Source organism: Octodon degus, unplaced genomic scaffold, assembly GCF_000260255.1.
Source record: "Octodon degus isolate 3935 unplaced genomic scaffold, OctDeg1.0 scaffold00196, whole genome shotgun sequence".
NCBI classification, from domain to species: domain Eukaryota; kingdom Metazoa; phylum Chordata; class Mammalia; order Rodentia; family Octodontidae; genus Octodon; species Octodon degus.
Window position 1 is genome coordinate 560670 of NW_004524772.1, and position 13610 is coordinate 574279.

Below are 13610 nucleotides of genomic sequence, written 5' to 3' on the forward strand. Positions count from 1 at the left end.
TATGACTCACTTACAGAGAATTTATTTGAATTTATTTTGGAATAAAGGCTTTTGCGTCCAATTGTATGTATTAATAACACTTAGACCATGATTTTTCTTACCTTTCAATTGCTGTAGAAGACTAGTGATAAAAATTTCTGGAATGCAGACAAAAAATATGTCTAACATCTAAGTATTCATCTGAAAAACTCCTGAGTAACGAAAATGACATTAGGCTTGATAAATTCTCTTGTTATAGTTATTAGAAACGTGATTTTAAAAAATGCTTTAACTATTTAGTTTTTCTTAAAATATAGACTTTTACAATTTTCTTGTATTGTTAATATTTTATAATCTCTAAGATGATGCTAGCAGAATAGTATAAGTGAACAACAAATGCAATATGAACATTTTCAGAGTGGCAGTAATTTGAATCTAGTTTCTTATTCATCTCAGAATTTAAAAGCTGATGAGTTACCTTTTTAGTGTTTCCAATAAATCCACAATATGAAATAATATTAAAAACATGGTTTCTATATCTGCTAATGGGAAGATGTCTGCTAACTTTGCAAGACTATTTTTGAACAATTTAACTTTTATTTATTTAATTAAGATATTTTTGTGGGTACTGGGATTTGAACTCAGGACCTTGCACTTGCCAGGCAGGCACTTATGCCACTGAGCTACAACCTTATCCCTGAACAACTGAATAAACCAAAATTTAATCAATACATTTAATTAATAATGAAGTATGTAGCATTAATATGAATTATTTTTCAATATGTGCTTTAGTAATTATGCTCTTTCAGCTCATTGAAAATGTAAGATCAATGAAAATAAGAGCTGACAAATATCAAAGCTGAAGAACACAAATTCCATTAAAATAGAAAAATACCAATTCTTAGGAACTGAAACATTAAACTGCAAAAACTACACTTTCCAACAAAACACTATATAATAAAAAAATGATTGATATTTAAGATACGTACCTGTGGCAAATTTTAAAGAGCTTAAAAATGCTGTGTATTGTAATAACACTGGACTGCTTTCTGGATTTTTTAAAATGCTGACTATTGGCTCTCTTAACTGAATTATCCTTTTGTAAAGATCAAGTATGACTTCTTGTATGAAAAAGAACACGTCTGTTGCTTGGAAGAGTGGGCCAGCCCTGTGCACCAGAAAATCTATACCACCTTCATCCTTGTCATCCTTTTCCTTCTGCCTCTTATGGTGATGCTTGTCCTATACAGTAAAATTGGTTATGAACTTTGGATCAAGAAAAGAGTGGAAGATGGTTCAGTGCTTCGAACTATCCACGGCAAAGAAATGTCCAAAATAGCCAGGTCTGTCATGAAATATTCACCTCTCCTTAAAACAGAAAGTTGTACTGGAAGTGGCAATTGCTAGAGATACTAGAACCTGTAGGTAATTTAGTCAAAGCATCATTTGTAAATCAAATGTAAAGCATGAACTGCATTTAAACCTTCAAAGTTTCATGAGGTTTTATGTGTGACAGAAAGAAAGAGCAAGATCTTCAGTGCTTACGTCAAAAAAATTAGGCTATAGATAGAAACTCGCTTGGAATCTAGCACACTGCTACCTTTTCATCTAAATGCAAGTATGACATGATGACAAGAGGAACTGAGGGTGGTATCAGGGCCAGTGGTGCTTGTCCTATCCCTCCCTTGCCAACCATAAGGAGGACAACACTCTTGTCCCCCCGGTGCATTCGCATCATATGCCCAAAGGCACAGTAACCTACATCCTTCCTTCCTTCCACTCACAGATGATGCTAAAATATAGGAGATAGCATGCTTGAAAACCAGAGCATACCAATCATTTTAAATGATTTTATTTGATGTATTTCATTTTTACATATTGGCTGTGCTGTCTGGTTTTATCCTTTAATAGCAATTTTAGAACAAAATTTAAAGGCATGGTGATTTTTGTTCATATGATTTGTTTTTGTAGTCTATATTGAATGATTTATTAAACGCCAATCAAGCAACGCTTTGTGTGGAGAAGTCTAGCGATTGGACAAGCCTTTTTTTTTTTTAATTCATTCTTCAAGTGTGCAGTGACCTCTAGTGCCCAGTTTTTATAAAGGTCCTTTCCTTTCCACGTGCAAGGGCCAGGGACTGCTCAGTATCTAGCACTCAGTGCTAAGCTAGCTTTCCTGCTTCCTCAAAAGAAAGAGCTACCAGGTGGAAATGGGAGGTTATGAGACTGAATTTGTATAGATTTAAGGCATCATGCCAATACATACATGTGTCACAGAATCTACTTTCTTATAGTAATGAAGAAAATTACTTTGAATCAGCCAATCATCTTATTTAGATATAGTGAAAGATTGCATTCTAATTCTATGCTTAAGGATTTTCTTACAAATATTAAAATCTACTATCACAGATATGAGTACCTTTCAATATATAGTGAATAAAATGTAATCACTGGAGTTAGAATGCCTAAATTCAAACTGAAAATATACCTCTTATTGGTCAGCTGGTGGCAAGCTTTTTCAAATTATTTAATCTTCTCTGTCCTCCAGTTTCCACATCTGTCCAGTAGTTTGTTGAGAAATTAATAACATAGTCCAATCCATGTTGAGTATACTATAGAGGGTCAGACCATGAGGAGCACACATCACAGGGATGTTAATGACACAAGGAGTATAAACATGAGGCCGATATCAATGGAAAAAAGTTGATGATAAACCCCTAACAAATCCCAAATAACTTTTAAAAAATTATGGTTGAGTGGATGAATTTCAAACTTTATCTAATAGCTTTGTTATGAATACAACACATTTGCTGAGGCAAAGTTAACCAACACAGTGTTTCCTTGTGGGTCCAGGAAGAAGAAGCGAGCTGTTGTCATGATGGTGACAGTGGTGGCTCTCTTTGCTGTGTGCTGGGCTCCCTTCCACATTGTCTACATGATGATTGAATACAGTGAGTGTTTGTCATTGTCATTGATAGACTTTCTAGTTCATGTCTTATCAGAATGGACAATGAATCACGGAAATATATTGCTGTTACCTTGAATTACCAGAGAAAGTACACTGAAGGTCTTACTGCAATCCTAAGCATTAGTAATTTCATAAAGTACAAATCAAGTTGTAAATAGAGAAGATTTGTATAATATTGCCCTTCATCCTTGTTAAATGACTTAGGGAATAGAGTAAGAATATCAAACACTGAATGTATTCACTTCTTCATGTTTTCAAAGTTACTGGATTACTATATGGTATGTAGTCATGCAGAACTATCACTAAGTCTTTAATTATTACAGAAGATAAAGAAAGGCTTTGAGATTCATCTCCTCTGTGATTCTTACTCTATTCCCTAAGTCATTTAACAAGGATGAAGGGCAATATTATATGAATCTTCTCTATTTACAACTTGATTTGTACTTTATGAAATTAATAATGCTTAGGATTGCAGTAAGACCTTCAGTGTACTTTCTCTGGTAATTCAAGACTACGTGGTTCTCAGTTGGATTATCTTTCTGTAAATCAAGTGAATATTTGAAGGGTAATGTTGCTTTTAGTTTACATGAACCATAGAGTCATCAAGTTAAAATACTTTCAGTCTTCAAGCTGAGACTCAGCAACAGCCCTTGTGTGCAGGACTAAGTTGTGTAAACATGAATAACACAGTGGTTATTTTTCAGATTATCACAAAATGACCTTGAGAATTTTCCATACCTTTAACCATTTTCACAAATTCAAGTTTTTGGTAAAGACAGACAATAAACAGAAGTTTTATTTTATGCTTCATAAAAAAACAAGTATTCTAAAGTATTGCTGTGTTTCAGGTAATTTTGAAAAGGAATATGATGAGGTCACAATCAAGATGATGTTTGCTATAGTGCAAATAATTGGATTTTCCAACTCCATCTGTAATCCCATTGTCTATGCATTTATGAATGAAAACTTCAAGAAAAATTTTCTGTCTGCAGTTTGCTATTGTGTAGTAAAAGAAACCTTGTCACCAGCACGGAGGCATGGAAACTCAGGAATTACAATGACACAGAAGAAAGGGAGGTTATCTCAGAGAGAGAACACAGTAGAGGAGATAAGAGAAGCATTCAGCTATGGCAACATTGAGGTCAACTTGTGTGAACAGCCAGAGGGGGAAAAAAATCTCAAGTGACATCTTGTCTTCTTCGGTTCTGAACTCTATGAGAATTCAGTTTTAGGCAGTGGGCATTAAATCTAAGTGTTTTCATAATTGATATGATTTATGTTATAATCTGAAAGTTATTTTGAGCAAAGTTCAAAGACTTAGTTTTAAAATGGCTACAAGAAGAAAACAAATCATGTTTTTCCAATTTAGAAGGACATTACGTGACAAAATATGATTTTTTAAAAATAAAATGAAGGTTATTTAAATGAAGTTTTAAAGACTTTGTATAGAAAGCAATGTTCTTGGCTAGCACTTTTTCTGTGTGCAGTGAATATAATGTGATTTTCTATGTATTGCTAAATTGGATGAAAAACATTAAAAGTATGTCTTCTTTCTTGACTATTAAGTAAATAGCTGAACACTGTGATATAAATTGCAGTGCATTGACATGAAGTGATACAATCATTTACAAATGAAATCTGCCATAATAATGAAACTGAAGAAGAAGAAGCAGCCAAGTGATGATGAATTAGGCTTAGAGACAGGTCCTATCCTATATCAGGGCTTCTGTTAGTCCTTCAAGTTACCGTTTCTGAGATGACTTCGGGGGTACTTCACCTTTTTGTCTCTTTAACTCTTAGTTTGTTTCCCAGAAAGCTGGAGATGTTAACTTTTCTATCTCGCATACTCACTGGCAGTGCTTGAGATGTGAGCAGAAAGGCATTCTACTCTCTGAAGTACTATCAGGCTCTGCAGGGCTGCGCTGGCTCCTCCTGCTGTGGATGGCCCCTTCCCACCCCTTCTCCCTTCTGAGACTCACCTCCCACCCCTTGCTCCCTGCCTGACTTTCCTCTTGTGCCTATTTTGCAACTGATTTCTCTAATCAAAGAGAAAATTTATTTATTGATTGACTAATATAATTAGATCAATCTAACAACCACTACATTTTAGGCCTCCTAGTTTCACTAAATGGGCTTGAACATTTTTTCCTTAAATAATTGTTTTAATGTAGTGAGTAGATGAAATGATCAGCACCAATCTATAAAGTTTCCCTGTACCTAAGGCTAATCTACTAGAGCTAGGTCAGGAAGAAAAATACAAATCCCCAGCCATATTCCCTAAACCTTCATTTTATTCTCTCTTCAGGCTGCTCACTCCCCAAATGTGAAGGATCCACAGCCTCTGTCACAGGCCCAGCCCTCTGTGACTCCCCATTCAATATCAGGACTTCTGAAGTCCAGTCAGAGCCTTCGGGCCAAAATGTATTTTTTGCCTCAAGTTTCACAGTGCTTGTTCTCCAGGTTACATAACAGAAAGGAAAAGAAATCATGGACTGTCAGGATACTTTATGATTTAAGGTTTAAGACCGGAAAGCCAAAGAATTCAGGTTGTAAGAACTCTGAAATTACAGATCTTTAATTTTATGTATCATTGAAACATGCATAAAAAACAAAACTTAAAGTGTGTGGTGTTATAAAACAAGTGTCATTATGACACAGAAAACAGAGAAGAGAATGAGACTGCTTATTTATTTGGTTTGTGTGGGTGAGGATCATTTGGGTAATTAATGTAAACTGTCTATCTGTGATTCCTGATGACCTTATAGCAAAACACTGATGCACATTAAACATTAAAGCATGAAAAATGAGTTGGATTCACTGATTTTTGAGTCTCCTTTCTTTTTTTTTTTTTTTTTTTTTCTCCTTTCTTGATTAGTGAATATTCGTATGACTTTCTAGATTTGATTCACATGCTCTCCAAACATGGCAGTAAAATCAGGCAAATCAATAGATATTGAGCATTTATTTATTAGTTAGGGCTGGCCAAATAGCTCAGCAGATTAAAGGGCCTGCAAGTAGGCACAGGGGTTTGGGGTTCGATCCCCAATCCCCGGGCCAGCCGTGCCGGCCCTGCCCCCAGGGTGTGCTGAGATGGCAATTGAGACTGGGCGTGGTAGGGCTCGCCTGTAATCCCAGCACTTGGGAGGCTGCAAACAGGATAATTACTACAAGACTGATCTACTAGTGAGACCCTGAACACCCTGTAGACCCTTATGGAAAATATAGAAAAAATTATTATTATTATTATTATTGTAGAACCAGGGATTGAACTCAGGCCCTTGTGCTTGCCAGGCAAGCGTTTATTCTACTGAGCCATCACCCTGGCCCCCCTCCAATTATTAAAGTTATAGAAATTCAATTATTACAAAGCTTGATCATAAAATATTTAGATATTAGGTAATAATATTTACTGTAAAATTTTTAGACATAACATAAAAGTTTTAATAAATTTTTGCTCATATATGTATCAATGGTATTTTAAGAAACAGAAGTTTAGAACTGTGTGTTTATGTGTGTCCTTTAAGCATAAAATCTTTGCTTTCTTAGAGTTCAAAACAGAGATGTTGTCCAGTCTGTTACTGGACTTTTCTTACTATCAGCCAAAGAAGCTGAGTCCAGATACTGGTATAACACAACTTGTGAGTCCATACATTGTTTATGGACTTGTTTCTTATTTACTTTTCTCACTGCTGAGACAAAACATCTGACACACAAAGTCAAAGGAGAAAAGGTTTACTTAGCTTGTGGTTTGTAGGGGTTTCTGTCCAGCTAGCTCCAAGGCAGGATGGATGGAAGACAGAAGAAATAGTTTACAGTGGACATAAGATAGATAAGCAACAAGACTGGATCATAGCTCTTTCTATAGCTTATATCTTATCCAGGCTACTTATGGCCTCACATCCTTAATCCCAGTGTCCTTAATCCTAAAATAGCACCATGAATGAATTTTACTGTCACATACTCAACATCCAGCCACCTCTGAAAAAGCCCCACCTATGACCACAAGAGGCTTTGGGGCACTGCCTAGACACAAGCCATAACACCTTGCATCTGCAAAAGGAGCCCTAGTCACTACCACCACTCTCTTTTCCATGACTTCCCAGTCCCTTAAGTACTTTTTGAATAATAATCCTTTCTTTGTTTTCTGACCACCATTACAAAACTGACTATAGTAGCAACAAAATTGCCTTCTTTAGTTCATGTCAGAGGCAGTTATTTTAAGTCCTCTACCTTTGACTCTATACTTCATTTTTCCTTTTTCATTTCTCTACTGAATACGCTTACTCATTTTATCTGCTTAGTTTTTCTTTTCTCTTTCTTTCTTTCTTTCTTTCTTTCTTTCCTTCTTTCTTTCTTCCTTCTCCTTCTCCTTCTCCTTCTCCTTCTCCTTCTCCTTCTTCTTCTTCTTCATCTTGTATTTTAGTGCAGGGTCTACAGGGTGCACAGGTGTTCACTACGTAGATTGGACTCCTATTGATTTGCCTGTGTTCAGCCTCCCAAAAGCTGTGATTATAGGCATGTGCCAGGATGCCCAGTCTCAGTCTGCCCTGGGGGTGGGGTTGGCACAGCACCCTGGAGATTGAACCCCAGCCACTGCATCTGTAAACTCCAGCTGCTGCATCTGAGTTTTTCTTTATTTCTTGAACTGAGAATTGAAAAGATTTCTTTGGATCCAGGAAGTAAGGCTGTGGAGAACTACAGAAAAATTAACATTCCATTTCTAAACATGAAAACAGACTCCACCTCTGTGGGCCTACGGGGAAGGAGCTATGCCAGGGGTGCAGTTGGATAGGGCTCAGTTAGAAGAAGCTGAAGACAGCTACCAGACCCAAGTCAGGACATGAGAGTCGAGGTTGAGCTCAGTAGATCTAGAACTAGTGAACTGAGGCTACTGCTGAGCCCAGCCAAGTCCAGACCAAGGCCCAGACATACAGGAGCATCCTTGTGGCACGGAGGTGGCAGCAGCTAACTGGGGTGTACTAGTCTGTCTGGAAGACTCCGAGTACATGCAGAGGAGGTGTCCAGACAGAACTCAGGGGAATTAATTTAAAAACAAATTTTGAATTTAAAACTGCTCTGTTATACAGCTATAATGCTTGCTCCTATGGTCTAAATCACAAATGCTTTGCTTAAAGTTTGTCAATTTCTAAATTTCAATAGCTATTATTAGCATTGCTAATTATACTACTGTAAATGGGAAACCATATCTGCCTTAACCACATTGGTTCTCACTTGAGTAATAATATCAGGAGGTGATTGGGTAATAACCTCACCAAAGCCCTACACTGAAGGCCAGAAGTCAGTGCCAAATGAAAACCAACACCTCTTTCTCAATCAATAGAGAAGGAAAACTCTTGGAACACACACAAAACAAGAATCTTTGATACAGGAGAGATACCTAAAAGAAGAGAATCTTTACTGAGAGGTGCTAACTGTAGTGATACAGCTACCTACTACCAAACTTTCACAAAAAGGCATCACAGATATCAGCATAAAGAGTTTTCTCTGAAAATTAAAATGACAAAAAGAAGTAGCAAAATGTGTAATCTCAGACCCCGAGCCCACCCAGAACAAACCCAGAAGACATCAGCATAGAAGAAATTGGAAATCACACACCTGAAATCTCTGAAATACTAGCAACAGAAATAAACAAACAACTGCAGAAGGGTATGAAAGAAATCAGATCAGAAATAATCTCACAGGTAGGAAAAAAAAGATAAATATAATGTAAGAATTACTAAGTGTTTCTAAAGAAGATCAAAAGGCCCCCAATTCCAAGAACAGCAATAGAAAGAACCCACCGAACATGGCAAATCGTTAAACATAGGAGAAAAGTAGGGAATCAACAGCAGGAAAAAATATGACAAACATAAGTCAATACACATCAATTATAACCACCAATGTAAGTGTACTCAATCCACCAATTAAAAGAAATAGATTTGCAGAGAGTATTGAGAAACAAAATCCAACAATATGCTATATACAAGAAACACATTTATTTATTTATTTAAACAATATTTATTTATTTATTTATTTATTTATTTATTTATTGTGTGTGTGGCCAGCTCAGCCCACCAGGGGGTGGGGCTGGCTGGCATGTAGTGCTGGGGGATTGAACCGCGGTCCCCATGCTTTAGCTGAGCTTGTTCTAAGTAGGTGCTTTAGACCACTGAGCCATCTCACCAGCCCAAGAAACACATTTAACCCATAAATACATTCATAGGCTGAAAGTCATAGGATGGGAAGCAATACTATATGCTCTAAGACCTCAGAGGAAAGAAGGGATAGCCATTGTGTTCACAGGCAATCTCAACATCAAACCAAGAATGATCAAACAAGACAAAGAAGGTCCTTATATACGGATTAGGGGGAAATTCAAGAAGAAGGGATAACAGTCACAAACATGTCTGCACCAAAATGGGAGCACCTAACTGTATGAGACAAATTTTAAAGGACATGAAAAATCTCATAAACAATATCACAGTTTTAACAAGGAAACTTAATAGCCCCTCATCTCATAAAGATAGGTCAAGCAGACAAAATATTAGCAGAGAAGTAGTAGAACTGAACCAACCCTTTGAACAAATGGACATAGTAGACATAATCAGACTGTCCAACCCAAAAACATCTGAATACACATTCTTTCAGTTGCACAGGGGTTTTTAAAAATAGACCACATACTAGCCCATAGAATATGCTTAAGTATATGCAAAAAATAGGAATTATCCTATGCATATTATCTGACTGCAGTTCAATGAAATGAGAAACTAACAACAAAAGAAACCACAAAGCTCAGGACCTCAGAGGAAAGCAGCAGCAGCAGTGGAAAGAAGCTGCAGGGGACTAGCGTGGGTGCACAAGTGAAAGGTACTCTGAGCCTGCTGAAAGTATTCATGGAAAAGCTACCATCTCCTTAGTCTGCTAAGGATGATGGGGGATGAGACTGATTTTCCTATGTTGATGCTGGGGCTTCCAGCGCTTATCTTATGCAGTGCTCAGCCCTGCACAAAAGCAGCTTCATGGTGTTCAAAGAATGACCAAGCAAAATAACGAAGATGTCAACTTCCAAAACTAGAAAGCATGGTCATGCCAAAGTACACATTGTTGGAATTGATATTTTCACAGGGAAAACTATGAAGATATTTGCCCTTTTACTCACAATATAGATGTTCCAAATATTAAAAGAATTGGTTATCAACTGATATGCATTCAGGATGGTTACTTTCCCTGCTATGGAAACTGGTGAAGTCTGTGAAGATCTTAAGCTGCCAGAAGGTGAACTAGGCAAAGAAATAAAAGGAAAATGCAGTGCAGATGAAGATGTACAGGTATCTGTCATGTGGGCCATGAATGCAGAGTATTCTGTAGCCATAATGCTGTGCAAATAATGAGAACACGAGACATGAGCAAACTGGTTAGGGCTGGATCAACTGAAGATATAAAGTTTGATTCTAATTGTCACCAAAGCTATGGCCTCCATAAGCAATCTCATTCTCTCTCTTTCTCTCTCTCCTCTCTCTCTCTCTCTCTCTCTCTCTCTCTCTCTCTCTCTCTCTCTCTCTCTCATTGTGCAGGGTTTGTTTTGCAGGCAGTTAATAACTTTTTAAAAAACCATGCTGTACAATTCTCTTTTTTTTTTTTCAATTTCACAGGTGTCTTTCCTATAACATTCCTGTGTTTTTCAGTATGTAAGTCCAAGAAACAGACAAGACAACCTTAGCAGATGTGATTTGTCTGAGGAGATCATTCTTAGATTTTAATTATGTGATTTATAAACCATTGTCTGTTTAAATCAGATAATGTAGCATCTAGTGATATTGAAGTACTATATTTAAGTTGAATTGTTCTGCATTAGTTCTGGATTTAATATCATAGAAGATTGTGGATTGGAATTGTCAGTTTCAACCTGTGTGTGACAAACACAAATCTTTAAACAAAAGTCATGTTATCAGCGTGTTGTTTACTTTGATGGCCATGTGCCACCATACATACTAATACTATTCTTTTCAAAGTGTATCCAACTTAATATAACTGTACAGTGGTTTTAGTATTTGTTTATAGTTGACAGAAGGACATTGAACTGTTTGATAAACATGAATGAGTCAGACTATAAAGAATATAGGAAGGACATTGGAAAAGGAAATTACTAAGACTATGTTTTTTACTTTGAGATCTTTATAATCAGCAAAAAGGAAGAGACTTTTTAGTTGTATTTTGGCTTTTTTGTATCTTAGCCTCCATCTCCCAACACTGAAAGGATGACCAGCTCACGGGGTACCGCGCAGTATTCTTTCCCCACTCATGTTGATATTTATCAGTAGCTGTGCTTTTCTAATCATTTTAAGTAGAATTTTATATTTTAAATTTTATATTTATATTTATTCTAAATATTTGTTAGAATAAAACTGGGAATTCATAAATTGACATGAATTATTGACTTTAGTTAGTTAAATTTGTGCACATTTTTTGTCTAAAGTGAAATGAAAGTGAATCATGGGAGATATATTACTTTTTTGAAAATTAAGTACATAAAATTTTTCTGAACCAAATTATTTAAGGAGTATTTTAGGTGACACCACTGCCTTTCTACTTAGTCTTTTATCCTGTATGTATATTGTTTTCAGAATTTTTGACACTCTTATAAGAGTTAACTCCATAGCAATCACATGGGAGTGAAATCTGGGAAAAAATCACTATATTTCATTATGCCTCAATCCTCTAAAACTGTTTATGAGATCTCTCCCACAATGCTTTAGAGATCGCTCCCACAATGCTTTAGCCTGACAGACATTTGTTCTTATTATCTAGAGGAAAGTATATCTGATACTTACCTAATCAATAACTAGAAATAGCACTTGGGCTACAAGATTCCAAAGTTTTAGTTGTTTAATGTGTGCACATTTAAAATTTTATCTTGGACTAAGAAAACCCATTTGAAAAAGATGCAAGGTACTTTAAGAGAAAGGTAAGGAAGATAATTCTAAAGCACAAAAATACTGAGATTGTAGTTAGTTAATTTTAGCGTGACATTTTAGCTCTTGATGATCCAAAGCACAATTAAGAATTGGGCTGAATTCTTTCCAGCATTCTATTTAAGTATCTACTACACATTGTTCTAGCTTTTTAGTGCTCTAATCTCTGATATTTAACTTATTTGTTACTGAATGATAGCTACCCAGAGGAAGTTCATAAAGTTATTTATCTACACTGCTTGCTGGTCATTCATTTGTCCCCATTTGTAACCATATCATTGTTCTGATCTAGTATTAGTTCTGGATTAGCATGCCCTCATTCTCCATAACTTGTCATACTTTGTATAAATACATTTTAAATTGTGATAGAAGGGTGTACAAATGATAATAATGCATCTCTATCTCCATATCTTGAATGGAAAAATCTATGCATAAATATTTCATTTTAAATACTACATGAATTATAAATTTTTAACATGTATGCATAGATTTTAAAAATGCAGGATTATTTGTTTTCACATAAATCAATAGAGGTTTCTCTAGAACAAAATATGTCATTTAGTAAAGCTTTATAAATTGTATTACAAGGAAGCAGAGAACATATATTTTTTTTAACATAGAAGTGGCATTGTTCTTTTTTGACACCAGAGAAATGTTAAAAGTTGATTCCTAGTACTGTTGTACTTTTTTGTAGCAAATGTTAAATATAACAAGTTATCATATATAAAACATAGACTATGTGGTGATAGGTTATACAGTAATATACTATTTTATCTGTATACATTGTAACAATTTTTAGACATGTTTCTTTCTAGAACATGTTTTATTTCTACTGTGAAAAAATAAAACCACAAAAAACCATAAACATACAGAAAATAGCACTGTCTTCAACAACCAGTGGGTTACAGGCGAAATTAAACAATATCAACAATACAACAAAAATTCAAACACAACTTACCGGAATTTGTAGGATACAATGAAAGCAATTCTCAGAGGGATATTTATAGCGGTGAACTCATACATAAGGAAAACAGAATGAGAACAAATAAGTACCCTAATGCTGTAACTCAAGCTTCTACAAAAAGAAGATCAAGAGTTGGCCAGATAGCTCAATGGATTAAAGTGTCTGCTTAGGCAGGCACATGGACCAGGGTTCAATCCCCAAAGTGCCATCCCAGCCCTGCCCCTGAGGTGCAGTGAGATGACAATTGATACTGGGCATATTGGTGCATGCCTATAATCCCAGTGCTCGGGAGCATCACTACAAATTGGATGCATTTAGTGAGACCCTGTAGACCCTATACTAAATACATAGAAAAAGAAGAGCAAACCAAGTCCAAAGCCCAAAGACATGAGGAAATTATAAAGATTAGAACAGAAATTAATACAATTGAGACAAAGAAAGCAATACAAAGAATTAATGTATAGAAAAGCTGGATATTTGAAAGATTAAATAAAACTGATAAACTGCTAGCTAACCTCAAAAACAGGAAAGAAAAAATTTAAATTCAAGCAATAAGGAATGAAAAAGGAGAAATTACTACAGATCCTGTGGAAATTTAGAAGACTATCAATACCAATTTTGAAAATCTTTACTCTCACAGGATTGAAGACACAGAAAAAGTGGACATATTCCTAGATAGGTACAAAATGCCAACACTGAATCAAGAAGATATAAAAACTCTGATGAA

General features: G+C 35.8%; 1 protein-coding gene and 1 pseudogene across 1 annotated transcript in view; both read left to right on the plus strand.

Moving 5' to 3' along the window:
- The window catches only part of Qrfpr (pyroglutamylated RFamide peptide receptor), a 56566-nt gene extending 52373 nt beyond the window's left edge, over window positions 1-4193 (plus strand). Inside the window, 3 exon segments of the mRNA XM_004644241.3 lie at window positions 1087-1322; window positions 2833-2930; window positions 3796-4193. Of these exon segments, the coding sequence (XP_004644298.3) occupies window positions 1087-1322; window positions 2833-2930; window positions 3796-4193 (732 nt within the window).
- A 5684-nt stretch (window positions 4194-9877) lies between these two features.
- LOC101564681 lies at window positions 9878-10335 on the plus strand (annotated as a pseudogene).
- Window positions 10336-13610: the final 3275 nt, after the last annotated feature.